The sequence below is a fragment of the Aulonocara sp. 'chitande type north' Nkhata Bay genome, linkage group LG10, assembly GCF_057382095.1.
Source record: "Aulonocara sp. 'chitande type north' Nkhata Bay isolate Kocher_YH1m ecotype deep benthic linkage group LG10, A_spYH_male_GT1.1, whole genome shotgun sequence".
Taxonomy (NCBI): Eukaryota; Metazoa; Chordata; class Actinopteri; order Cichliformes; family Cichlidae; genus Aulonocara; species Aulonocara sp. 'chitande type north' Nkhata Bay.
In genome coordinates, this window is record NC_141353.1 from 15,860,456 (window position 1) to 15,885,020 (window position 24,565).

General features: G+C 38.4%; 3 protein-coding genes across 12 annotated transcripts; 2 read left to right on the forward strand and 1 right to left on the reverse strand.

Moving 5' to 3' along the window:
* Positions 1-264: 264 nt before the first annotated feature.
* On the reverse strand, positions 265-6,828 carry LOC147320517 (cilia- and flagella-associated protein 100-like). 8 transcript variants are annotated; one of them, XM_086308584.1, is made up of 14 exons: positions 6,690-6,828; positions 6,269-6,321; positions 5,322-5,459; positions 5,161-5,225; positions 4,278-4,441; positions 4,071-4,151; positions 3,804-3,943; positions 3,546-3,633; positions 3,280-3,322; positions 3,038-3,183; positions 2,571-2,700; positions 2,252-2,454; positions 1,941-2,034; positions 265-1,635 (listed from the first exon to the last, which is right to left on the reverse strand). In XM_086308584.1, exons 3-14 carry the CDS (start codon positions 5,440-5,442, stop codon positions 1,516-1,518), a joined length of 1,395 nt encoding a protein of 464 aa, XP_086164710.1. In that variant the 5' UTR covers positions 5,443-5,459; positions 6,269-6,321; positions 6,690-6,828; the 3' UTR covers positions 265-1,515. The 8 variants fall into 8 exon arrangements, with proteins under 8 accessions (XP_086164710.1, XP_086164702.1, XP_086164704.1 ...); XM_086308576.1 differs by having other exon boundaries at positions 4,071-4,154; positions 6,690-6,827; XM_086308578.1 differs by having other exon boundaries at positions 4,071-4,154; positions 6,269-6,368; positions 6,690-6,785.
* Positions 6,829-9,117: 2,289 nt separating this feature from the next.
* Positions 9,118-15,830, forward strand: wasf3a (WASP family member 3a). Of its 2 annotated transcripts, none has more exons than XM_086308587.1 (9): positions 9,118-9,293; positions 10,507-10,717; positions 12,148-12,282; positions 12,384-12,537; positions 12,626-12,743; positions 12,835-13,019; positions 13,495-13,716; positions 13,796-14,100; positions 14,236-15,830. In XM_086308587.1, exons 2-9 carry the CDS (start codon positions 10,585-10,587, stop codon positions 14,391-14,393), a joined length of 1,410 nt encoding a protein of 469 aa, XP_086164713.1. In that variant the 5' UTR covers positions 9,118-9,293; positions 10,507-10,584; the 3' UTR covers positions 14,394-15,830. The 2 variants fall into 2 exon arrangements, with proteins under 2 accessions (XP_086164713.1, XP_086164714.1); XM_086308588.1 differs by having other exon boundaries at positions 10,514-10,717.
* A 449-nt stretch (positions 15,831-16,279) lies between these two features.
* On the forward strand, positions 16,280-24,295 carry LOC147320519 (V-type proton ATPase catalytic subunit A-like). 2 transcript variants are annotated; one of them, XM_086308585.1, is made up of 15 exons: positions 16,280-16,435; positions 16,973-17,081; positions 17,473-17,601; positions 17,764-17,978; positions 18,066-18,203; positions 18,283-18,434; positions 18,851-19,013; positions 19,141-19,249; positions 19,487-19,609; positions 20,836-20,950; positions 21,166-21,229; positions 21,333-21,536; positions 22,761-22,855; positions 23,021-23,192; positions 23,306-24,295. In XM_086308585.1, the coding sequence occupies exons 2-15, from the start codon at positions 17,000-17,002 to the stop codon at positions 23,396-23,398; spliced, it is 1,854 nt and encodes a 617-aa protein (XP_086164711.1). In that variant the 5' UTR covers positions 16,280-16,435; positions 16,973-16,999; the 3' UTR covers positions 23,399-24,295. The 2 variants fall into 2 exon arrangements, with proteins under 2 accessions (XP_086164711.1, XP_086164712.1); XM_086308586.1 differs by lacking the exon at positions 16,280-16,435 and adding an exon at positions 16,535-16,837.
* The last annotated feature ends 270 nt before the right edge of the window (positions 24,296-24,565 follow it).

Sequence of the window (24,565 nt, forward strand, 5' to 3'; positions counted from 1 at the left end):
TTTCCAACTCAAGAAATGATGCATTTAAATGTTCCAATATTATGCCACACCAGGAAATTATTTCTTCACCTGTGAGTGCCTTGTCTATTACTTTTCATGTATTACCTCTTCAAATTCATTCTCCAAACTCACATGGTGCAGAGCACTGAATATATCTGTTTGAGAGGTACAAACTACATGGGAAAAAGTACATACTGACCAATGTCTTTTTATCTTATTCAGAATATGAAAGAAACTTCGCTTTCCTTTAAGAAAACTCACACATTAAGGATTACTACAAAAAAAAATCATTTAATTGTGGTAAATTATATATCAATACTTCTGATACAGTTTGTGTTTGTGTCTGTGTGTGCTTGTATATGTGTCTGTGTGTGTGTCTGTTACTCATTTACTGAGAAATAACTGCCAAGGCATTGGCAGTGACCAGCAGAGAGTAGGACTAGAAAGCCATAATAGGGCGACAAATATCAGAGGAGAGGCAGTCTGTGTGTAATGGATGATGGAGGTGTGAGTGTTTAGGGCAGTGTGCAATAAGTGGGTAAGCTGGTGGTTGGCTACATTGGGGGACACCAGTAGGGTCAATGATGATGATAATGGGGAGGGTAAGCACTCTATTGAGGTTAATACTTCTGAGCTGGCTAAGAGATTATGCCATTGTGAAAAATATTTAAGACCTCACCGATTTTACACCGCTAAGAAAGTCAGAAAGAGAGAAGACAGTTTTCAAACTACACATTAATATGAAAAACTGTAGCCATGACCAAGCTGCAAGTGAGCTGACATTCAGACACAAATGGCTGATCATTAAGTAATAATGATTTTAGATGGCAACATTCAGGTTATTGAGGAGTCAGTATGACCCCTGCTGTAATTAGAACATCAGCTGTAACTGCTGCTTTATTACAACCCTAATTCCAAAAATGTTGGGAAGGCTGTGTAAATAAAAACAGAATGCAGGGATTTTGAAATGTCATACACCCATATTTTATTTACAGTAGAATATAGAAAACATCAAACTGTTAAAATGTACAATTTTAAAAAAGAAATGGCTATTTTTTTTAATTTTATGGCAGTGACATATCTCAAAAAAGTTGGGAAGGGGCACGTTTACCACTGAGAAGAATCCCCTCTTCTTCTAAGAACAATCGTCTGCAAACTGAGGAGACCAGTTGTTGGACTTTTAGGGCGGGAGTGTTGCCCCGTTGTCTGATTTAGGATTCCAGCTGCTTTTTATTACCACTTACGTGTCATTATCATCCCAACTTTTCCGAGACGTTTTGCTGCCATCAAATAGAAAATTTCATTAAATACTAAAATACTAAATACTAAAAGTTTTCTATGTTTTACCATAAATAAAATGTTGGTCTGTGAGACTTGCAAATCATTCCATTCTGTTTTTATTTACATTTTACACATCCTCCCCAGTTTTTTAGACCTGAAGTTGTGATTATCACACAATCCCTGTGAAAACATGGACTCAGACAGGTGTAACAAGTAGAGCATTTGTACTTATTTTTAATCTGAGTCCTCGGCGAAGAGGTGGGAACGGAAGTCCTCCATCAAGGTGATGACCTCATCAACAACTTCAATCTTCTTCTTGACCGGGAAACATCTGGGCATGAGCTTTCGTCCATACTATAAGATTTTAAAGGTGGAGCCTTAACCATCAGTAGGATATAACTTGCTATGAGATTTTTTTTCTAAGCTAACTAAAATTGATTTGTTGGTAGAGCATTGAGAGGCTAAGTGTCTTTATTTCTCAAAGCTAGAGGTAACATTTCTCAATTGTAAGAAGAGCATTCTGTGTGTTTGTGTTGAGCTGCATTTTTACAGATGTTCCCCCTAACATCACACAACAACCACTTATATATGTGGCACACTGACTTAATGCAAGTACAGAATGTATTTAATGTTGTATGAATCTATGTTAAATGACTCACTGTTTTCTTGGCTTCATCCAGCGATCTCTGAATGCACTCCTTCATCCTTTCTCTGTGTTGCTCCATCTCCAGTTTAAGTTTTTCCTCTCGCTGTCTGGAGTGTGTAACAACATGTAATAAGAGAGGTAGTTATACAGTATACTGGATTTTTGTCAATGCACCAAAGACAGGAATTAAAATATAAACAGAAACAAAACCCATTTTTATCTTTCTGGATTGTTAAATAAAAACTGGAGATTAAGGAGGTGGATAAAATTTACTATTCACAAGTTAGCCCTGTTTACTAAACATCTGCGTTCAGTGAGACAAACCTGCTCCTCTTCTCGCTGTCCTTGATGTTCCTCAGTGTTTTCAGCACGTCCTCTGGGATGCTCTCAACTTGCTGGAACAGCAGAGATATATGGTGCTCAAAACCAGTCAGCATCTCCAAAGTGGTGAGTTGGGTCGGCCGTTCATCGACGCATGAGGAATACACCTTTGCCACCTTAATCGCCAAATCATTCAACATAATATCCTGTATGTAAGACAGTTGTAGAAGATGAGAGAAAAAAAGGTTCCCCAAGGCTGCTTTGATTTCAAATAGGTGATATATTAAAAAAGTTGAGCATAAAGTACACTCTGCATCATTACCTGGTCCTCTGTCTTTATTGATTCATGGAGATGAACACTCTTTTTAAGCATGGCCACTCTCTTCTTTTTGATGTCAACTCTCTCCTTCATATCTTCTACATGCATGTTTAGCTGCTCTTCTTCCTCTTTCCTTGACACAAAGAAGAGTTTATCTATCTATCTATCTATCTATCTATCTATCTATCTATCTATCTATCTATCTATCTATCTATCTATCTATCTATCTATCTATCTATCTATCTATCTATCTATCTATCTATCTATCTATCTATCTATCTATCCTTGGTGCTTTCCTTTTGCTTGGTTAGCAGACATAGCAGCAGTCACATAAATTGTAAGTTCAAAAAGCAACCAACCGCTGTCACGAGAGATCTGCAAGATACTGTGAGGACTTCTTCACAAAAGCCAAAATTCATGCTGTGTACACCTGGCTTTGAAAGAACTGTTAGAAAAACCGCGATTCTCACATTTTCTTTATGGTGACCTCGAAAGTGTGCTCCATTTTCTTATCCATCCTGGTGATGTTGTGAATCAGAGACAGGTTCTGGTCAGTCAGCTCTGACAGCAGGACGATTACCTCCAGGGGATCGAAGTTATATAGTTCCAGCTTGTCCTGCAGGGAAAGGTAAGTGAGCACTGTAAATAAAGCCTCCTGATGAAAATGGCTGTTGCTTTAATGATCTTTGGTTTTAGACTCACTAACTCTGACCTCATAGATTGTGTTGTTTCCATTCAGCTGGGAATTCTTCACCCTGAAATGAAATAGATTTTAAGATCATAGTTTTAAAAAGTTTTATTCTGCTGGAACTCCTACCACCTTCTTTGCTGTTGTTGCATTGCTCCCTGTTGCTCTGATAACATCACAGATTAAATTATCCAACAAAACTAAAACTAATCAAACTAACTAATCAAATTAAATGACCTGAGAATTGATAGAAAGAACCAACTGGTGATAGTGTGTGTGTGCTTTCTTACACGGCATCACTGTGGTTTGAGAACAGTGTAGACTCACTGGTGGGAGGCAGCACTCTATCTGGAGTGGAATCCAGATCTTTCTCCAAGCCTGTGTTAAAGTTCATACTTACAGATCAGATGTATGTGAGCTTCTATGCCAGCAGTTATAATGCATTCAATAGTAACTCAGACACGGTTTATTTTTTAATAAAAGGCTGGTCTCCTATTTAAGAAACCCACACCAGTCTGACCCGTATCCATTTAATGTTGTTTTCCTACCATCTGGTCTGTCTGGCAAGCCTTTGGTTGTTAAAGTCGCTGCTTTCTGGGCTTCCTGCCACTCGGGAGGAGAAAGCTTGAACAGAACTCTCCTGTACGTCTTATATTCATTCAGAACCTTCTCAATCTTGGCAACTTCACTATAAAGAAGAAAGCTTTAGCATGCTACTTATTCCAAATTTGTCACTTTCTTTTACAGATCTATGCATTAAACCGATGTGTACCGCATTTAAGTGACATGCATGATATTCCTATTGTTAGCCATACCTTTTTAATATTGCTGTTTCATCGGTGACCTTCTCAATCTTATCATTCATTTCCTGTATGGAGCTACTTGAGTTTTTCAACCTGCTAAAAAAGCAGTTTTACAGTTATTACAACAGAAAATTATATTTAAATCAACCCATCCCCTATTCAAAACAATATTTATATCAAAATATCCCATTTTGATATGGGGAATTTTCTGATGCTTACAGATTTTGGGCATCCATAACTTTCTTCTCGACAGAGGTGAGGAATTCTTTCAAAAAGCAATCTTCAAATGCCTTGAAATCTTCAAGTCTTTGTACTACATACTTCTGTGCAGTCATGGCCTTTGCGGTCGTCTTAATCTTTGAACTGATCACCTTATCATCAAACTGGATTATTTAACAACATAAGATTAACATACTGTAAATTTGTCATAATTAAAAGACAGAAAAGCTTTGATGACTGTTTTCTAACAGAAAACGCATTTATTAAAGAAATAATGAAATATGCTAGACTTTATGTGCATACAATTGAAAAAATAGTTCCAGATTTTAGGAAATATAAATCAAGGAAGAGATAACGCTTAAGAGCCAATACGTCCTTCTTTTTTAACAAACAAAATTTGATTTTATTTCCCCCGCTTCCAGTCTCTCCAGGCTGTAGCGAAATCCTAAGTAAGGCTAATCCCAAACATCTTTTCATTCAAATTAAAAGTTTGTCAGATTAAAATCTCTATAGCTTCATTTAAGAGCAGGATATTTGTACTTTTGCTCACATGAATTTTGAAATAATCTCGACCTCAGGATTAGTCCTTACAATTGAGGGATTCTTCTTGGGTCTAGAAAAACAAGCTAAACATTTTAATAGAAGTAGAACAATGTGCAAAAGTTTTGAGCCACCCCTCAAACAGAAATTAGTTTCAATGATTTTTGAAATATGCAACCATAGTTGTACAATTATAAGAACTAATGTAAGAGAAAATAATAGTGTCTGTATCTCTATCTAATTTTGATGGGCTTATGATGGACCTCTAAAGTTTTCTTTTCTTTTGTTTAATGCAACTGCTGATTTTGCAAAAACTATGCCTTAGACCCTTTAATTACATTACCTTTAGCTGCGCATTCTTCTCTGACATGAGGATCCAGTTCTCACTGCTGTCTCTCTTAGAAATGTCTAAGCAAAGAGAATAAGTCATGTCAACACTAGAGAGCAATCCTTCAAACCAAATGTAACCTTTAAAACACTGCATTCTGCTCTTTCTTCACCCACCTTGATTAACCTCAGACGTTGTCATGCCTGTGAGGTCTTGAGTAGGGAGAGATGTGTTTTTCCTCTTCTCCCTTTCCTCCTGCTCTTTCAACAGCAGACCTATCACCTCATTTGTGGACATGCTTTGTCTGTCCTGCACTGAAGACAGTCAAAACAAACCCTAAAAATAGTTTTCAATACAGTGCTTTGAAACAGTTTTTGTGTATGTGTGTGTGTATTTTTCACACTTGCATGTTTCACATCGTTAAAGAAATGCTGCTGATCAAAAGGAACTCAAAGGCTCGTCTCAAATTTACCAAAAAGCATTCCCCAAGAATTTTGTGAAAATATTCTGTTGACTGATGAGACAAATTAAAAGGTTTTGGAAGGTCTAATTCTTGTTACACCTGGGATAAAAACAAAAACATCATACCAACAGCCAAACATGGTGCTGGTTAAGTGTGATGGTCTGGGGAAGAAGCATGGACCATGGATTCATACACAGTGATTTCAAAGACTCGTTGACAGTTATTCCTAACATGTGACTGCAGTTCTTGCTGCCAAAGCTGGTACAATCAGTTATTAGGTTTGGGCGGCAATTATTTAGATTATTTAGATTTAGATAGTATTTTTTTCAAAATAAATTAATTCATCATGTAAAAACTGAATTTTATATTTATGTGGATTATCTTTGCCCAGTATTCAAATTTATTTGATGTTCTGAAACATTAAAGTGTGACACATATGACACAGGAAAAGAAATTAAAGAGTGGGCAAATATTTTTTCACAACATTGGAGTTAAGTGCTATATTTACATTTTACAATTTCACAACACTTTTTTTTTTAACAAATAAGGTCCAGATTTCTAAACAAGTACATATTTCATCCAATGAAATGACACTACAAATATCACCAAAACTTTGTGAAAAACTAGCAATTAATTTTTACATATGATTTAGGTGCTTACCTGGCTGTAGTGGCGAAGACGTCTCTTAGCTTGATGCTAGATTCGCTGTTGTTCTTACAAACAGACGTTTAAAGTCAGGTTTAGCCGCAGTTTCTTCAGACTACAAACAGCAACCATATAACAACACACTAATTCATAACAAAAGAAAAACACTGACTGCCCTACTGAAAGGTGATGTTGTCATTCTTATCATTTTGTAATTCCACCAAAATCTTAAACTGGAACTAGCGTTAGCTTAGCTTACTTAACCCTCTGTGTAAGTAGAACTGCTAGCTTATTGACACCGTAGTAGAAGTTAGCCTTTATGCTAACTTATTGATAACACTTTTTATGCATACTTTAATTTAAAACAAGGTGAATTCAGAAATCAAATAAATTACCAAATACATAAAAACTCAATGACTGCACCCTCTGAACATACTCTTTCTCTTTATCATATGGATAGGAACACTGGAGCTTCAAACTGAGATGTTTAAGATTAAAAGTAACAGACGACTGTCCTGGTTGCTGTTGCCTTGTTTTTCTTCTTCTTTGTGACTATTGTTTAAGACTGAGGAAGTGGACAGTGTTTAGAGGAACTGTGTAAAAAAACTGCAAGAAATGTTTTAAATTTTCTGATGTTTAGATGCAAATGTTAGTTCCATGTGCAAAAGATGATTAAAAAATAAATAAACGCTCATAACAGTTTCTCATATTTTATGTATTCTTCAGATTATTTACAGTAACGTGCAAAAGTCTTGAGCCACAGCAACTGAAACATGGGGTAACATAAATGGTTTTCAAACTGAGTTTGTATGAGTCTAACAAGCTTGGACGACAATATTTGGTATGACCACTTGTGTTTTTGAATATTGCCTGAAAGATAGAAAGATAAAAATGTTAAGTTGTCTGGTTCATCCCTTGAGCTGGGTGTCATGTTATGCTTGAATGATTCATAGATCACTGGTAAGTGGCATAACAAATAAAGAGAGAAAGAAATAAACAAACCAAAATCCCCTTTAATTAGTCAGATACAAAGACTGTAAAAAAATGCAACTGGTGTCAAAAAAAAGAGAAGAAGAAAACTTTGAAAGACCTTCAGAAAACCTGGGGAACTATTGCTAAAGAGCTTCTTTTTTTAATTAAAAAAAGTCTGACTCCTTGGAATCAAAACCAAAAAAGAAAGAGATGGGTGGCTCAAAATCATATATTACTGTGCATTTGAGTGGCTATGACTAATAAATACAGCAAAAAAAAAAGTATACCATTATATTAATGTAATCAGAATGTTTACAGCATGAGACAATGAGGCAATACATGAGAATCGTTATTTTGTAGTGCAGACCCAGAAAGAATTAGACCAACACCAAGGAGAGCTGCAACCCCCAAACTTCTATTAGCCCCAAAACTCAAATAAAAAAAGCATTCAGGGCAAGTGTTGGGATATGTCACAGTGAACGAGCCTGGATACTCATATTTCCTTTTATTTTAAAAGGAAATATTTATCATGTAAAGAGTGGCAATGCTACCCTCAGACTACTCTTCCGTAAAAGACTCTACAGGAGGCTGGAAAAAAGTAATGCTTCAGTGCCCTCTAGAGACAAAAAGAACATGAAACTCTATGTGTCTTGGTGACGTTTTCTGCAAATCATGAAACACTTTAACAAAAAATATACATGAAAAATTACAGATTCAATAACGAGCTACCCCGTGCACATGTATTAGACAGCAAGCGCTTCAGGTCAGATGACAGAGCTCTGGTCTGATAGTTACCAGGGAATGATGAGTGACAAAGGGTTTGCTTTTAGGTCATGATTCCAGAGGACTGCAGCAAGCAAGCAATTCATTGCCCCAGAGAGGCAGTTATTCCACAGCAACTGGAAAAGACATCGCTAGATGACAAAGAACCACCTTTAAAGTGTATTTATGCGCATCTCAATTCTTCCTCTATATTTTAAAAAATTTGCTCAATCTGGACAAAAAAAGAAAGCAAAAATAAGGAGTTAACTTTAAACTATCACTTGTACAAACTGCATTGAGACAGCTGGATTAGACAATGTCTCAGAATAGGGTATGCTCCTGTAATAACTGAATCATAATTTCACAGTGTGCTACTTAAAAAGGTTTAAGCCCTGATATGTGGGTTACAGTACTCCCTCCCACAGGCCAGATTATGCCATCTGTGAGAAAAAAAACAGTATATCTCTGTGAGTGTGTTGGTGTGTGTGTGTGTGTGTGTGTGTGTGTGTGTGTGTGTGTGTGTGTGTGTGTGTGTGTGTGTGTGTGTGTGTGTGTGTGTAGCTTTCAAATAAAATTATGAGTGTCTCATTTCACTCTTAATCCAGGTCATTCCTACTGTGATGTTAATAGCCTAAAGGGGACCGACACACTCCTGTTTACGCCAAGTAGTTGATCTGAAGTGAAGTGATAACACACACACAACAGACACCCATACACACAAAAACATAAGGAGCAAAAGTTAAAGAATGCACAAAATTAACCCTTAGAATTGAGAATACTATGCAGATTTTAACCACTGTATATATTAATTTTTTCTGCTAATTAATCACTTTGTTAAAACGGTCAATAAAATTTTTACTGCTTATCAAAAAGTGATAAGCAGCGTCTGTGTCACACTAAAGTTAAACTTTTCATTCGGTCTTGATTTGATGTCAAAAACTTGAGGTTGGCACACGAATATCCGATTCATAGAAGGTTGACTTGTGGCCCTTAAAAATAGGACTAATACATCCTGAAATAAAATACTGGATGCCATGGCGACTGTGATTGGATGACAGGAGTAATCTGCTGACTAAATCCCCTCATGGCTCAAGCTGTGATTTGGACTGGAGATTTGTTTTCAGAGTGAACTCCGCCCTGCAGAGATGACTGTCAACGTAAAGTACACTACAGACTGCAGCAGGCCAGCAAATAGTCTGTTTAATTTGGAGGAAACAGCTTGGACTCGACTTTGACAGCTTCTTCCCTGCGTGCTGACGTGAACAAAACGAGCCAACCGGCAAGCCAACGCTAAAGCTATTCTATGGTAGGACAATCATGACCAAGTTTTCAGCTGCTGCGAATGTAGGTCTGTTGTTACAGGTTGTGTTTTCTGTATTAGTATAAGAAAAACCTTTTTTTTTTTCCTGTACAAGTAATTAATAAAATAATTTTAAAAACTGAAACGTCATACTCCCACCCCCCCAGATTCTGTGATTGAAAACATTTTTTAAAATACAATGTTATCATAGAATTGAACAGTTTTGTATTTTAAGTAATTAGTTTGTTGTTTCAGTGAACTTTTATTAAATGTTAACTGTCTAAATAGGAAGCCTGGTCCAGCTAAAGCTAAAGCAGTCTAAGGAGGACAAATAAAAGTTGTATTTTCCAAGGTCACAAAGTTTTAACATGAACATGCTACAAAACAGTCCTTTTGTCCTTTGTCCATTCAGCTATTGGTTATTAATTGATCATAAATAAATACATGAGGCTGAGCTCAAATTAATTGATAATATGCATGATAATAAGAAACTAACAGACAGCCCATTTGCTCTAACCAACAATATAAGCATGTAGTTTTTTGGGAATTGAAGAATGGACCTCTGATGCTACACCAAAATCATTCCCTCAGTGTCAGTCAAGCATTAAATGAGCATCCACTCCATAATTTAACATTTTCTTTGAGCTTCAGAGCTGCAAAAACAGCTGTTAAAATTACATATGGTAGTTTATGTTCTTGTTGTTACCTATATTAACAATGTGCTGGCATGGCCATCCCTTGTTTTCATCTGATATAGATATGTAAACAGGAATGCAAATTCGCTTAAAAAACAGTCGCACAGTGCCTGTGTTAGCTCCCCTTTTGTCACAATAAGGTTCCTGAATAAAACAGATGTTGCAGCGAGTACGTTAACCTCTTTGCAAAAATGGACAATTACATACAATAGGCGTACCACTTTGACAGGTAGTGATAAACTGGGACATTCAACAGCAAGTGGCCCAATGTACAAAGCAGCAAATATTGGAAAAAAAAACCCTCAAAGGTGTCATTTTTAATTTGTCTCTCTATTACACGTTCCCCACACACTTTTTAAATTGTAAAAGCATGGAAAGCTAACAAGCATACTAATGCATTGTGCATTATGCATTACAGGGTTGCTTTTTAAATATAAAGACACATTTAAAGTGAAATTATTAACTTAATTTGAGAACACTAGTGACTGCGTCGACTTTATGCATTAATATGTTGATTGTTCTAGTCCACAGGTTGCAGTAAGCAGTGAGCTGTCAGCTCTGTCCTCTGACTCCAAGCAGGTGGGGAGATGTGAGAAGGGGTCATGCCTCTGGTGAAGAGGAACATTGAGCCTCGGCACCTGTGCCACAGTGCCGTGCCCGATGGAATTGGCAACGAGCTGGAATGTGTAACCAACAACACGCTGTCCGCTATAATTCGACAGCTCAGCAGTCTGAGTAAGCTTACAGTTGATCAGATTCAGAATAAAGTATCAATGCGTCTTTAACCTGTGCTCATTACATGCAATCAAGGTGTTGCCACTATTAAGCAAATCGAAATTTAAATCATAAGGAAAATTATACAGTAAAAAACCTAAACTATCTAAATATTCAGGGCATAATTACTTCAAGTTGTGAAAGATCGTTAGAAGTGATGGGGTGGGAAACTAATTTGCACACAGTGATTTTTAGCTTGATTTATTATGCATTTAACAGATCGATTTGTCACAACTAATACATAATATGGACCAAAGTACTTGGCCTCCTACACCTTACTTCTAGAGGAACTGCTCAGCCATTGAAACTCAGGCCATGAAGCTCCCAGTGCAGTTTTTGTGCTGATGTTAATGCTAGAGGAGCTTTGGAGCTCTGCACTTTCTCCCTGCTCTGTAACTTTACATGCCACTTACAAATGATCGTGGAACATTTAGGAAGGAAGGCATTTCAAAAAAACTGACTTTTTGTAACAGTAACATCCTGTTGCAGCACCACACTCAAATTCTTTAGGAGGATTGACACTTTTGAAGATGTTTGTAAAGGGAGACTGCTTAGTGCTTGAATTTATACATCGGTGGCAGTGGGACTGAAAATACCTAAATTCAAAGATTAAGAGGTGTGACCTAATCCGTTGGCTACATAGTGTATATCAGTCCTGTAACACAACACAATACGCATTGAGTTTTCTGGGGATAATAATTTGACATATTGACATATACCCTCTATGTCATAGGAGTGCTTTTGTTTTCTTAATCCTTTAAAAGGGATTATCAGATAAGAGTGTCACTTAATTGCTGGCTTTGAATGAGGGGAGAAACAAACAAAGAACATATTTTAAGGGTATCAAATTTGTCAGTGTGTGATTTGTTGCAGTCGTTGCTAAAATGCATTTCACTCTGTACACAGGTTTGTGCAGAAGTACAGTGGTTAATGTTAAACATGTTGTTGCAATGTCTGTATAAAGATTAGAAAGCCTGTGTGCTTTTGTGGTTACAAATAAGTGAGAGGAGACAAGAAGAAATCCTACAACATATCCTTTGATAGTTTGTACATCCGTGTGTGTGTGTGTGTGTGCGATTAGTAAACTTACCGAAGCTTAGAGCTTAGCGTACAGATTTGTACAACAGCACGATAAGATGGAAAGTAACTGGGCGGAGACACAAACACAGGCAGTCTAATTATAGCTTTTACATTAAGCAGACTAGAGCTGTTTGAAATGTGCCCCTGACTGAGTAATGGAAACAAACATTTTGAGCAGTTTAATTTAGATAGTTGATATCAACACTCTGCCTTTAAGGTGCCATTATCTTTTAAATGTTATTGAGATTTGACACACCTTTCCATTTATTGCTTTTCCTCTATTCTCTCCCGCTTTCTTGCTCTGGTTGCAGGTAAGCATGCAGAAAATGTTTTCGGGGAGCTTTTTAATGAAGCCAACACCTTTTACGTGCGCGCAAACTCTCTTCAGGATCGAATTGACCGCTTGGCCATCAAAGTCACCCAACTAGACTCCAGTGTGGAGGAGGGTTAGTTCATTGGGTATCAGTGAATCTTCTTCTGTTTGTTGCTATGGTTATTCCTACACGCTTTATATCAAACTTTCCTCCTTAATTTTGCTTTTTTAAAGTTTCCCTTCAAGACATAAACATGAGGAAGGGCTTCAGAAGCTCGAGTGTCCAGGACCAGCAGGTTTTATCCAAGGGCAGCCTTCCTAGTGCTGTAGCCGACATGTACAACAGCAGTGACAGACCTCCTCCTCTCAGCAACCTCACTGCTTACAGGTGCTGCACTGTTTTTCTTTCTTTTTTTACTGTTCTAAAGTTAGATATCTGTCTTCAGTTAATGTTGGAAATTGGTTTTTAAATACAGAGAGGATTCTACTGATGCAATGAAATACTACTCTGACCCATCATACTTTTTTGACCTGTGGAAAGAGAAAATGCTTCAGGACACAGAGGAGAAGAGGAAAGAAAGGCGGAGGCATAGGGTCAGAGTGCATTTTACCCATCATGTTTACGCATGTACGTATTTACTTACTGACTGCTTACTCAAACTCTGTATTCCTGTTGTTTCTGCAGGAACAGAAGCGATGTGTGGACAGCAGCACCATTCAGCGTGAGGTGAAGAAGGTCAGAAAGGCACGAAACCGCAGGCAGGAGTGGAACATGATGGCGTTTGATAAAGAGCTCCGTCCAGATCACAGACATCCACAGAGTCTCAGGCGAGGAGCATCATCTGAGGGCTCCCTTTCGCCAGATGGGAGGTTAGAGAAGCTACCAAGATTGTGTTTTGGATAGGTTTTCAATGTATTTTTCTGTATAATACAACGCTACAGAGGGAATTAAAGAATTTCCCATCTTTGGGACTAATGATGTAGATCTTATTTATCCTAGTTGTATTTTTATGGAGAAATTTGTAAAATTATTGTAGATTTATGTTACTTTTAAAATAAAACTTAGCAGATGGGGGGGACTTGTGTGTGTGTGTGTGTGTGTGTGTGTGTGTGTGTGTGTGTGTGTGTGTGTGTGTGTGTGCGTGTGCGTGTGTGTGTGTGTGTGTGTGTGTGTGTGTGTGTGTGTGTGCCCAAAAGGAGGGGTAGATCCGTTTTCACAAATAGGACCTTGTGACCCAAATTGTAATATCTTTGTTGTGTAAAGCGTCGGCTTTGATATTGTAACAACAAATCTACCATCTGGATCTGCATCTGCATGACAAACTCTCTTTTACTGTTTATCCAGGCCTGACCTCTTAGATTACCCCATCCCTCCAGTGCCTGCCCATGCTGCTTGTAACTCTGCCAAGTCTCACGATTACGTTCCTGGGAACACGCATCCCTCACCACCTGTGGAGCATGAATACCAAAGCATTGATGTCAACTACAAGAGAGTAACCTATGCCGCAGCAGAGCCTCGTGCTGCAGACCGAATGAACGGTTCAATTCGTCTCCCTGCAGATTACAAGTATGTGAGAGAAATTGAAATATAATATACTCTTTTTGGGCATCTGCAACTTAATCCTCTTTCTTTTACTGTCACACAGGTCTATCCCACCACCTCCTGCCCCCGGCCCTCCAATCCCATCAGCCCAGACAGCCTTTGGTTTTCCACTGGGTGCACATCCTCCAGCGCCACATAATGGCGTTGGGCACGCGGGCCCGGGCTGCCCACTCCCACCAATACCTCCTCCAGGGAATCACACGGTCCCTCAACCCCCGGGTCCCCCACCTCCTCCTCTCCCTCCGCCATCTGCACCCTCACACCTAGCGGGACACAGTGAAGGCTGCAGACGTGAGACCAAACCTGTGAGAGATGCAAGAAGTGACCTGCTGTCTGCCATCCGCATGGGTGAGTCAGCGTGCTTAGACGCAGTTGGCATGGCTTCCAGCTGGTCAGATGAGCACACATGTGAGCAGCTAACACTCTGTGCAATACAGACATATAATATTCTGTCCTCTCTCTACATGTGTGTGCCCTCATTAGGCATCCAGTTGAAGAAAGTCCAAGAGCAGCAGGAGCAGCAGAGCAAGCGGGAGCCGGTGGGGAACGACGTAGCCACCATCCTTTCCCGACGCATTGCAGTTGAGTACAGCGACTCTGAGGAGGACTCTGAGCTTGATGAGAATGAGTGGTCGGACTGACAAAACACTGAATTGGTCTTTTCTCCACTGGATCTTCAGCACAGATGAAAGAAAACTGTGAAACACTCCATCTAGCTCCATCTAGTGGAGTCTTTGTACCAAGCCACTACTGCCAAAATACCTCTACCTTGTAGTTTTTATTTCTACTTTCATAATAAATATTTCATGAGCAACTGAACCACTAATCTAGCACATCTACACAGTTTGCACCAGTTTGTTTTGTAACAGGTTAATATCCTCATTTCAAAACTGAGTCAGTGTGTGATAAATCACACAGTTCTATCACATGGAAATGTGACCCATTAGTTTCTTAAGATTGTCTTTGTATACTGCTTGTTCTAGCAAAATGTCCTTACGTGATGACCTCCTATCTTTGTCCAGCAGCATCCCAGCAGAGAGCATTTCAGTGTAAGAAAAGCATAGGTATAAATAATACATGTTACCATTGGCTGACTTCCACATAGCTTCTTTAGTTTCAAGGTCTTTGTATTAGGCACGCTGGCTCATTGGCACACTACCTAACTAGCCGGCTCAAACACTCAAACACACAAGTAGAGCAAGCCTGTGCTTTCCCTACTATGACAAGTTAAAATATGTGCTGTGATATAAACAAGCACTGAATCATACCATAATATTGAAAGATTCAAGGGTTTTTGTTTTAATTTAATCTTCCTAATCTCACACTTAATTCCATTAGTTTTGTAATAGCTACCTCAAGTTGTAACAATTTCTCAGTTCTGATTGTGTGTATGAAGGTATCATGTCTGACATTAATTCTATTAGTTGTGATGCGTCTTTACAAATACTGATATATCAATAAACTTTCCAAATTAGCAAGAAAATCATGCTATCATTAAGTCCTTGTCTTTTTTCTTTTTTACTTCTTTCTTTTTAACTTAAACTCCACTAGATACTAGAGGTCAAAACCCACTTGAAAATTATTTATAGATTTTTGCACAACCTTAATGGGGATGGGCCAGTGGGTCAAAAATATGTTGCAGAGACATATGATGAATACACATAATGACTTTGAATGACCGTAAAGGCAAAAATGACCTAAACAACCCTGCAGACATACAAAGTAGCCAAAAAAGAGGCATAGAGTGGCTACAAAGAGATTAAAAACAGGCAAAATCAGACAGAATATCATAGAATTTGAGCAGAGACACAAAAATATGGTCACACAATGACTACAAAATGATGGAAAATTACCTCTGTCAGACAAAAAGGAGTAATATAATACACAACAAAATCAAAATTAAGTAAATGATCACAAAGAGACACGAGATGGCTAAATTCACTGATCAACTGAGAACTAAAGTGATATGTAAATTTAATTACATAAAAAATGATAATCAAAACAGTCAATGTGCAAATGTGCAAATCATTAAAGGACTTCATATATGAACGCACCAAAACTGGTAACACTGCCTCACACTCAAAAATTTTTTTTTTCATTTAACCAGTTTTTGAACAATAATTTGGGGATATTTAAATAAGGAATGAAAAAAAATTTACTGTGAAAAATTTTCAAGTTACAGTACCTGGAAGGACAATGAGGTGATTTAAAAGTTTGTGCTCTCAAAACTACAACCAAATCAACTTTACAGCCACTTAAGTTACAGAAACCAAAACCGTTTTTAATTCTGCAACCAATTTTCAGCTTTAATTTTATAGGCTATATCATAGTGTCAATAAAAATATAATATAATATTAAAAATGCTAAATTAATTATGGAATATAAGTATTTAATAAAATAAAGAAAACAATGAAACAACGAGGCCTGTAAATTCATTCACACCCAGCAGAGGTCACCCGATGCCAAAGTGTAGCTCAACGGAACTTGAGAAACTGTTAACTATTAGACGCCATGTTGGCTCTGTAATAACTGCCAGCGTTGCAAGACAGGAAGCGAGTTGAGCCGCAATGGAGATGTTTTCGTCCCGTGACAGTGTACTGGTTGGCAGGTGATTAGCACAGCGAAGCTCCTCCTCAGTCTTCTACAGTAGACACAAATCTGGGCAGCTGACCATTGTAATAAGGTATAGTATTTATACAGGCTTTGTAGGGTTTTACATTCCCACCAGCTTGCCTTTCAGTTATGGGGCAAATTTCGAGTGTAAAATTCTTTGTTTAGCTTAAACTGTGAACGATGATGATGAAGATAGCTAGTGTGTGCTAACTAGTCACCTGACTTCTACGTGCACACGCTCAAATCAGCTTTACTCTCAGCCTTCCGTATGGAGGAACAAACAAGCTACCATCTGGCCAGGAATGGCAGCGCTGACTCATTTTACCTCATCTTTAGTATCTGATGGAAGGAAAATGAAGCTTTAGCAGAGTTAGCTCACGACCTAACACTGTTAGATGTGGTCATTCATTCATGAGAGAAACCACCAAGTCACGGTGCTCGCATAATTCTCCCTGTCACACTAGCATCTAAAGTAAGTCTGGAAAAATAATAGTAATACAATAACTCTACCCTGGCTAATGATTAAGTATTGCACGATGTCTTAACTTGTGTGTGAGTGTTATAAAATGACTTGAAAGCATATTTTGTCCTCTGTGTGCCCCTCAAGGAATTTAGTAAGATATAAACTATCAAGATGGATACCTCAAAACTTCCCAAGATCCAGGATGAGGACCGAGAAAGCCAGTTTGGATATGTACACGGTGTTTCTGGACCAGGTCTGGTCTTCTTGCCTTTTAAATGGCTAGAATCTATCAGGTTGAATGTAGTTAAAAGTAGTATGGTTGCAATGTTTAGCTAAGTAGCTGACAAATTAAGGAAGTTGATCACATGATGACAAAATCATGACATTTCCTGTTATTACCCGTCTAATCTCACTAAAGAATGCCTCTCTAGCATAGCTGTAGATTATATAGGTATCCTGAACTGCATGACTTCTGCTTAAGGATATCTTTGGTCTGTCACATATGTTCAAGCTATAACATTTGTCATTTTTGTCTTAATAATCTCTTTGAAATTGTCCCAGTTGAAAATATAAACAAGTAAAACTTTTCATTGTTTCTTAATCGTTTCAGTATCTGTAATTTTCTTTCTTGCTATTGCCATCAGTGGTGACAGCTACCGCCATGGCAGGAGCAGCCATGTATGAGCTGGTTCGAGTCGGTCACAGTGAGCTGGTGGGAGAAATCATCCGTTTAGAAGGGGACATGGCAACTATCCAGGTCTACGAGGAGACATGTATCCTTTCTGCTGCCGTGTTTCGTTCATCTTTTGTCAAACATCAAAAGTAAAAAAACAAAAAAACAAATCAGACTGAATTGCATTAAGAAAAGCTGCTTGGCAGATATCACGTTTCAGACATTTCGTGGTTTGTTTGGTGACCCTAACTTGATCATACAGCTGGCGTGTCTGTCGGGGACCCTGTCCTGCGAACTGGAAAGCCCCTGTCAGTAGAGCTGGGACCGGGTATCATGGGCTCCATCTTTGACGGTATCCAGCGCCCACTAAAAGACATCAATGACCTCACTAACAGTATTTACATCCCAAGAGGAGTAAACATTGGTGCTCTCAACAGAGACAACAAATGGGAATTTACGCCCGGGCAGAACCTTCGGGTAAGGAAGGCGCATTGTTGCAGTGATGAGTCCTTCAAAGTCTTTTCTTCTTAAGTGTGCTGACCAAAAATGTGATCCCCTCGCCAGGTCGGCAGTCACGTAACTGGTGGAGATATCTATGGTATGGTATTTGAAAACTCCTTAATCAAACACAAGCTAATGCTTCCACCTCGTAGCAGAGGCACCATAACCTACCTGGCTCCACCTGGAAACTACGACATTTCAGTGAGTGTTGCATTTGAAACAAAGTGCTTTTTATTTTGGATAAAAACAAAACTGATTTGGGGGGGTTTCTTGCATTCAGGATGTGGTTCTGGAGCTTGAGTTTGAAGGCATTAAAGAGAAACTCAGCATGGTGCAAGTGTGGCCAGTACGACAAATCCGCCCCGTCACAGAAAAACTACCAGCTAATCATCCACTGCTGACCGGCCAGAGAGTTCTGGATGCACTTTTCCCGTGAGTATTCATTTGCTGTGCATTATGACATCTTTATTTAATATATGCCGCTTAACAGATTTATTAAACCGCCTGTCATAAAAACAAGAAAACGCTAATATTTTTGAAATCTTTCAAAAACATGTTTAAAACAAACTTTTTTTTATAAATCAGTAAATTTGAAATTATTTTCAGCATTAAAAATATAATTTTGTTTAAAAATCGTGCACATACTGGTGGATTAACCATTACTTAACCATAAAAAAAGGATTATAGTGATTATCAATAGAGTTAATTTAGGGCAGCCCATAAGCGTTACAGTGGGTGGTGGTACTGCAAGTACTGCATATCACATATTATGAAAAGTGGGTTTTTCACTGGTGGATTGTTTAGTTATTTATTACATAGTAAGACCGTGTGGCTGTTGTGCTTTACAGCTGTGTGCAGGGTGGCACTACTGCTATACCAGGAGCTTTTGGATGTGGAAAGACTGTGATCTCGCAGTCATTGTCCAAGTACTCCAACAGTGATGTCATCATCTATGTCGGCTGTGGAGAGCGTGGAAACGAAATGTCTGAAGTGCTGCGAGATTTCCCCGAGGTTTGAAGATTACGAAGCTTTCGATTTGTTATTTAAGTTTTTTTCTGTCTACTGTAACAAACGCACTACAGCATCACTTTTGACTCGCTTAAGCTAAGGCTGTTGTTCACACTGCTCTTGCCACTAGCTCACTATGGAAGTTGACGGCAAAGTTGAGAGCATCATGAAGAGAACAGCGCTGGTTGCTAACACCTCCAACATGCCTGTGGCTGCTAGAGAGGCTTCCATTTACACAGGTATAAGCTGCCTACATTATAGAGAACTGAGTCATTGTTAACCTTAACTTTTACTACATACTTAAAAAAAAAAAAGTAATTGAAAAGTAATTGAAAAACTTAAAACACTCTAAAATCCTATTCAGAACTTTATGAAAGTAGCTAGTAGTGAGCTAGTGTGTATTTTGTTGTTGTTTTTTCCTCTTCCTGCACAGTATTTTGAAAGTGTCATCAAATGTCAAACTTTTGCCTGTGCAGGGATCACACTGTCTGAATACTTCAGAGATATGGGCTACAATGTGAGCATGATGGCTGATTCAACGTCTCGATGGGCCGAAGCTCTGAGAGAAATCTCTGGAAGACTGGCTGAAATGCCTGCTGGTGAGTTCAGTGGTCACAATCAAAATCTCAAAACATGTTTGTTTTGTACCTGCTGATCTAGATTAGAGATCAGCAGGTACAAAAGTCACCTCATACTGTAGTTCAGTAACATTTATTTCAGGGCTTTTTTTTGTAATATATTTGGTTTATTTTACTAATTCCATTTTGATTCATGTTCTAAAGCACTTTCTTTTTCATTTAACTAGTGAGGATGTACTATTAATCAGGACTTCATTAGGTAACTTCAGGGGTAGCTCTGGGGTTTCTGTACTATGAAGGTGGTTTATTTCTTACCAGGGTATACTGCCAAGGTAACTTATGTTGTGAATTTAACCTGCTCTGGTTCTAGATTAGAGATCAGCAGGTACAAAAGTCACCTCCTACTGACCATTCAGTTCTCCAGAAAATAGTGTCACTATTCCTGAAGGATCATTTGGACATCTGTGTGGAGATAGGAGGGTTTAAAGTCTTTCAATAGTGTCTAATGTTTACCAGTTTACCTGATGAGCGTTGGTAATAAATATATATTCTTAGACAAAAAATTTTCCCCTTTTATGTAGGGCTGCAATTGTACAGTAATTTTATTGTTCTAGAAGTTTTAATATACAATCCTAAAACAGGACGCCTACACTGTACTTGAAGACCTTCTATCAAATTCGTGTGTAGTCTAAGCCCATGTTTGTTATTTAATCTTTACTCTCAGATGTTAAACAACACTGGAGCTGCAGCTGAAAGAAAGGCAAGCGTAAGAACATAATATCGCATAATATCGGGATGTCGAAATTAAAATGGTATATATGAAAATGAGAAGAATTGCAATGAATGAATCGTTTTAAAAACATAGATGTTAATAATCGCATTGTGTGTGGCAATGTTCGTGTTTCCTTCAGATTGGCCCACCTATTAAGAAAGAGATGGGGGTGCATATATACATACATACACTGCGATTGTTATAGTAAGAAGAAAATTGTGATTGGTTGCCGACACCACCCTTTTCCTGTGAACGTGCAGAGGAAACACTGAGTTAACTTAGCAAGATGATAATTAGCTTTGTTTGACTGCTTATCCTGAGTACCAGTGCTAGTGTAAGTGAGTCCAGATAACAGAAGGATACCCTGGGTATGTTGAACTCACTTCATAGTACAGTTCATTCAGATTTTGTTAAGACCCTCTCACACAGTAGGTAAACTCATGTGAAGCATTTACCTTTGTGTTGCTGGCTGCAGACAGCGGGTATCCAGCTTACCTGGGCGCCAGACTGGCTTCCTTCTATGAGCGTGCTGGACGTGTGAAGTGCCTGGGAAATCCAGAGAGAGAAGGCAGCGTCAGCATCGTAGGAGCGTGAGTTCACATTTATATAAGCAAGTTTGTGCTTTTTGTTTGTTTGTGCACGTTCTGTAGATGGTCATTGACTGCTGCACGTCGTTATATTGAGTTTGCTTCGGTGGGAAAATTAGTTAGAAAATGTAAAGTTTTTCATGTGAAACCTTTAAATAGAATCCAGCAGGTGATTATTTTATTAGTAAACTTTACCTTTAATACTGTGAACTCCTTAGTGTGTCACCTCCTGGTGGAGACTTCTCCGATCCTGTCACTTCAGCCACACTGGGAATCGTTCAGGTAAGTAAAATGTAGAAACTTAATGCAAACATTTGACCGAATTCACCTTAAAGTGAAAGTGTCTCTCTTTTACACTGTCCTGTGTTTTTGTTGTTGTTTGCAGGTGTTCTGGGGGCTGGACAAGAAGCTGGCTCAGAGAAAACACTTCCCGTCTGTAAACTGGCTCATCAGCTACAGCAAGTACACACGAGCTCTGGATGAATATTATGACAAACATTTCCCGGAGTTTGTTCCTCTTCGCACAAAAGCAAAAGAGATTCTACAGGAAGAAGAGGACCTGGCTGAGATTGTGCAGCTTGTTGGCAAAGTGAGTCAGTTTATATTAAATGGTCTAAAACTGTCCCCAGCAGCGCGATGGATCGAACCCAGAATTTCATTACCATGAAGCAACAGTGCTAACCACTGTGTCACTGTGCAGTCTGTGCTCCTTTATGTGTGGAGTTTGTATGCTCAGAGTCTCTCTGGACACACCATCTCTTTCCTACTGTACAAACACAAGCATGTTAGGTTACAGTATTGAGCCCTACTCTAAAAGACATTGTCACAGATTGAACTCTGCCTCTGTGGCTGAATTTAAAAAATAAGTGTTTAAAGTTGAAGTTTTTAACGTAATTATAGCGTTTTCTTGTGAGATACAGAACATGACGTCACAAGGTTGATTATTTTGTGTTTGCTAACTAGTCACATACTGGATAAAACTCAGAGACTAAAACTAAAACAGTTTAAGGGCGTCACTTTTCTGTTGCCCCTGGCTGCTGCGATCACTTTTCTTTTTTTAAGCTACATGCACTCAAATGGGAGAATCCACCTTTTGGTAATGCACTGGTTTGTCCATTGTTGGGTTGTGTATACAGACTGAGTGACATAATCAGCTGGCAGAGCATGTCTCCGCTCTTGAATACTGCCAGGGCGGTGCAAAAGTGACCCTGCTTTTCATTTTAGTTTCCATGATTTCCACAAAAACTAATAGACTAATGTAAGTCTATTGGCAGCAACCAACAAATTGACTTAGTGAAGTAATATTCTGTACTGCCACATGATGGCGCCACAAATGCTCTACTGCAAACACTCATTTTTTAAAATCCAGCTTCACGGATAGTGTTTAATCTGTGACAGTTTTTTAAGTAGTGTTCAAAGGTGTAAATTAGCGTTAATGCATGTAGTGTTTTATGTCCATTTTGATGACCAATGAACAGTAAATGGTCTGAATTCATGTTAATCATTACAATTTTTATTCAGTTTGAATGCTTTGGAAGTTCTACGAGCTCTGTTACTATGGACTCTAAATGGGTTTAGATCTGTTGATCAGTTTTACCAGATGAAGGTGGGAGATTGAAGAGAGTGAAGTCTGTACATGAGACTGAAGGAACATGTGTTGGTACAAAAGGCCCAGTGTATCAAATGCAATCTAATGCTTAATCTCTTGTATATTTTTTCTAAGCCAAGTTAGTGGATACATTATATGTAAAAAAATATATATGTGGCAATGACTAGAAAAATATAACAAGAACTCATCTGGTTTTGTTCCCAGGCTTCACTCGCTGAGACTGATAAAATTACTCTAGAAGTTGCTAAGCTCATTAAGGACGACTACCTGCAGCAGAATGGTTATACTCCCTATGACAGGTGAATACAAAGCACTTACATTTAGACAGATTACATTGAAAGTCTTAAAAGAACATGCTGACTCTTGTAATTGTGCATTTTGGATGTTGTATTTTATGATATTACTGTAATTCCCATGAAAACAGGAAAAAGTATTAAACAACATGTGTGTAAATATTCTTTTAGGTTTTGCCCCTTCTACAAAACTGTTGGCATCCTCTCAAACATGATAGCGTTTTATGACATGGCCCGACATGCGGTGGAGTCCACAGCTCAGAGTGACAACAAAATCACCTGGGCCATCATCAGGGAAAACATGGGGGAGATCCTGTACAAGATCAGCTCCATGAAGTTCAAGGTACACATTTGTTTCTCATGTGGCAGGAGATGTTTGGTTTTGTTTTGTTTTTTCTTTGCCATATTGATCATCAACCCCCTTAAAAGATTTTGTGCCTTTCATGTATCGTTCAGGATCCTGTCAAGGATGGTGAAGCAAAGATCAAAGGAGACTACGCCCAACTGTTGGAGGACATGCAGAATGCTTTCCGAACCTTGGAGGAGTGAGTTTCCTACCTCTCAGCTTGTCTCTCAGATATCCAGACCCCAGTGCAGTGCAACATAGTAAAGACTGATTGGCCCATGTTCTGAATGTCTGCCACAGTCACATAGTCTTTTTTTTTTTCTCCTTGATGTTTACGCCCAAACATTCCATGACCTACACAAATTGTATTTCATTTTGCTGATTTTCGACAAGTTTACTCATAAAAAAAAACAGTACTGAAATCCCCTTAGGCTGTCTCAGAATATTACTTAAATTCGCCCCAATCAAGTGCTGCACTCGCACTCCACTAGTAGCTGCGAAAAAAGAGTTGATGTCTCTTTCCCCCAGATGTAACAGTGATCAATGCAGATATTTAATCAAATGGGAACATGAATGTGGATAAAGGGACAGAGGCAGTGTATTCAGGGGATGTGAGGAGTTCTTCCACGTCTTACCTCTAAAGTGTGATTGTGATGCTGTGGAATATATACTTGATATTATGTGTAAAATGTGAATGAATGAGATTGTTGGTTTGTGTTGTAAAAGAAGTCTTGCTGTTTTGTCCATGGTACATTATTGTCTCCCTAAATAAATGGGAAATAAATAAAGTAGATGGTTTCAGTAAGATTTTATTTCTCATATTTCTTTCAAAACATAAACCAGCAGTTTGAAATCTTTCAAACTTTCATACACAAATTTTGATAATTGATGTAAGAATCGGTCATTGGTGCAACCTTATAAGCACACCTCAATTCAATAAAGGACTCGTTACTGTAGATGGCGCGCAGATAGATTTAGACATATGTACAGATGAGCGGTGAATTATTAGCCCTCGTATGAAATGTAAAGTTTTGTCAACATTTTCTCCAGTGTTTTTCTTTTTTTTTTTTTTTAAATAAAGCAAATTAATTTTCAACATAGCATTTGCAAACATACTAGTTTTCTTTAAAAAGCATTAATTGGGGTCAGTATTATAGCTGAACATTTTGTCACCACAGCACAAACCAGTGTTGTGTAATGATGTGCTGAGTTTCAAACGGGTTGTCTTCCAGTTTACACAAAGTATAAAAACTTCAGTGAGGGTTTGAGCTGTCACTGAAGAAAACGTAATCGTAACAGTAACCAAAGAAATCAGTTTAGACTTGAGAAAAAGAATTGTTGATGCTCACAAACTAGGAGTTGTATATGTA

Bases quoted from the DNA above. Each gene is read 5' to 3' on its own strand.
- LOC147320517 (XM_086308576.1), bottom strand. From the start codon at position 5,442: ATGTCCACAAATGAGGTGATAGGTCTGCTGTTGAAAGAGCAGGAGGAA. The intron at 3,323-3,545 runs GTAAGAAAGCAC...ATTTCATTTCAG, and splicing joins TCAAACCACAGTGATGCCGT to GGTGAAGAATTCCCAGCTGA. The intron at 2,035-2,251 runs GTTTGTCTCACT...TACACACTCCAG, and splicing joins GACAGCGAGAAGAGGAGCAG to ACAGCGAGAGGAAAAACTTA.
- LOC147320519 (XM_086308585.1), top strand. From the start codon at position 17,000: ATGGATACCTCAAAACTTCCCAAGATCCAGGATGAGGACCGAGAAAGC. The intron at 20,951-21,165 runs GTGAGTTCACAT...TGAACTCCTTAG, and splicing joins AGCGTCAGCATCGTAGGAGC to TGTGTCACCTCCTGGTGGAG. The intron at 21,537-22,760 runs GTGAGTCAGTTT...TTTTGTTCCCAG, and splicing joins TTGTGCAGCTTGTTGGCAAA to GCTTCACTCGCTGAGACTGA.
- wasf3a (XM_086308587.1), top strand. From the start codon at position 10,585: ATGCCTCTGGTGAAGAGGAACATTGAGCCTCGGCACCTGTGCCACAGT. The intron at 12,283-12,383 runs GTTAGTTCATTG...GCTTTTTTAAAG, and splicing joins AGACTCCAGTGTGGAGGAGG to TTTCCCTTCAAGACATAAAC. The intron at 12,744-12,834 runs GTCAGAGTGCAT...TTGTTTCTGCAG, and splicing joins AAGAAAGGCGGAGGCATAGG to GAACAGAAGCGATGTGTGGA.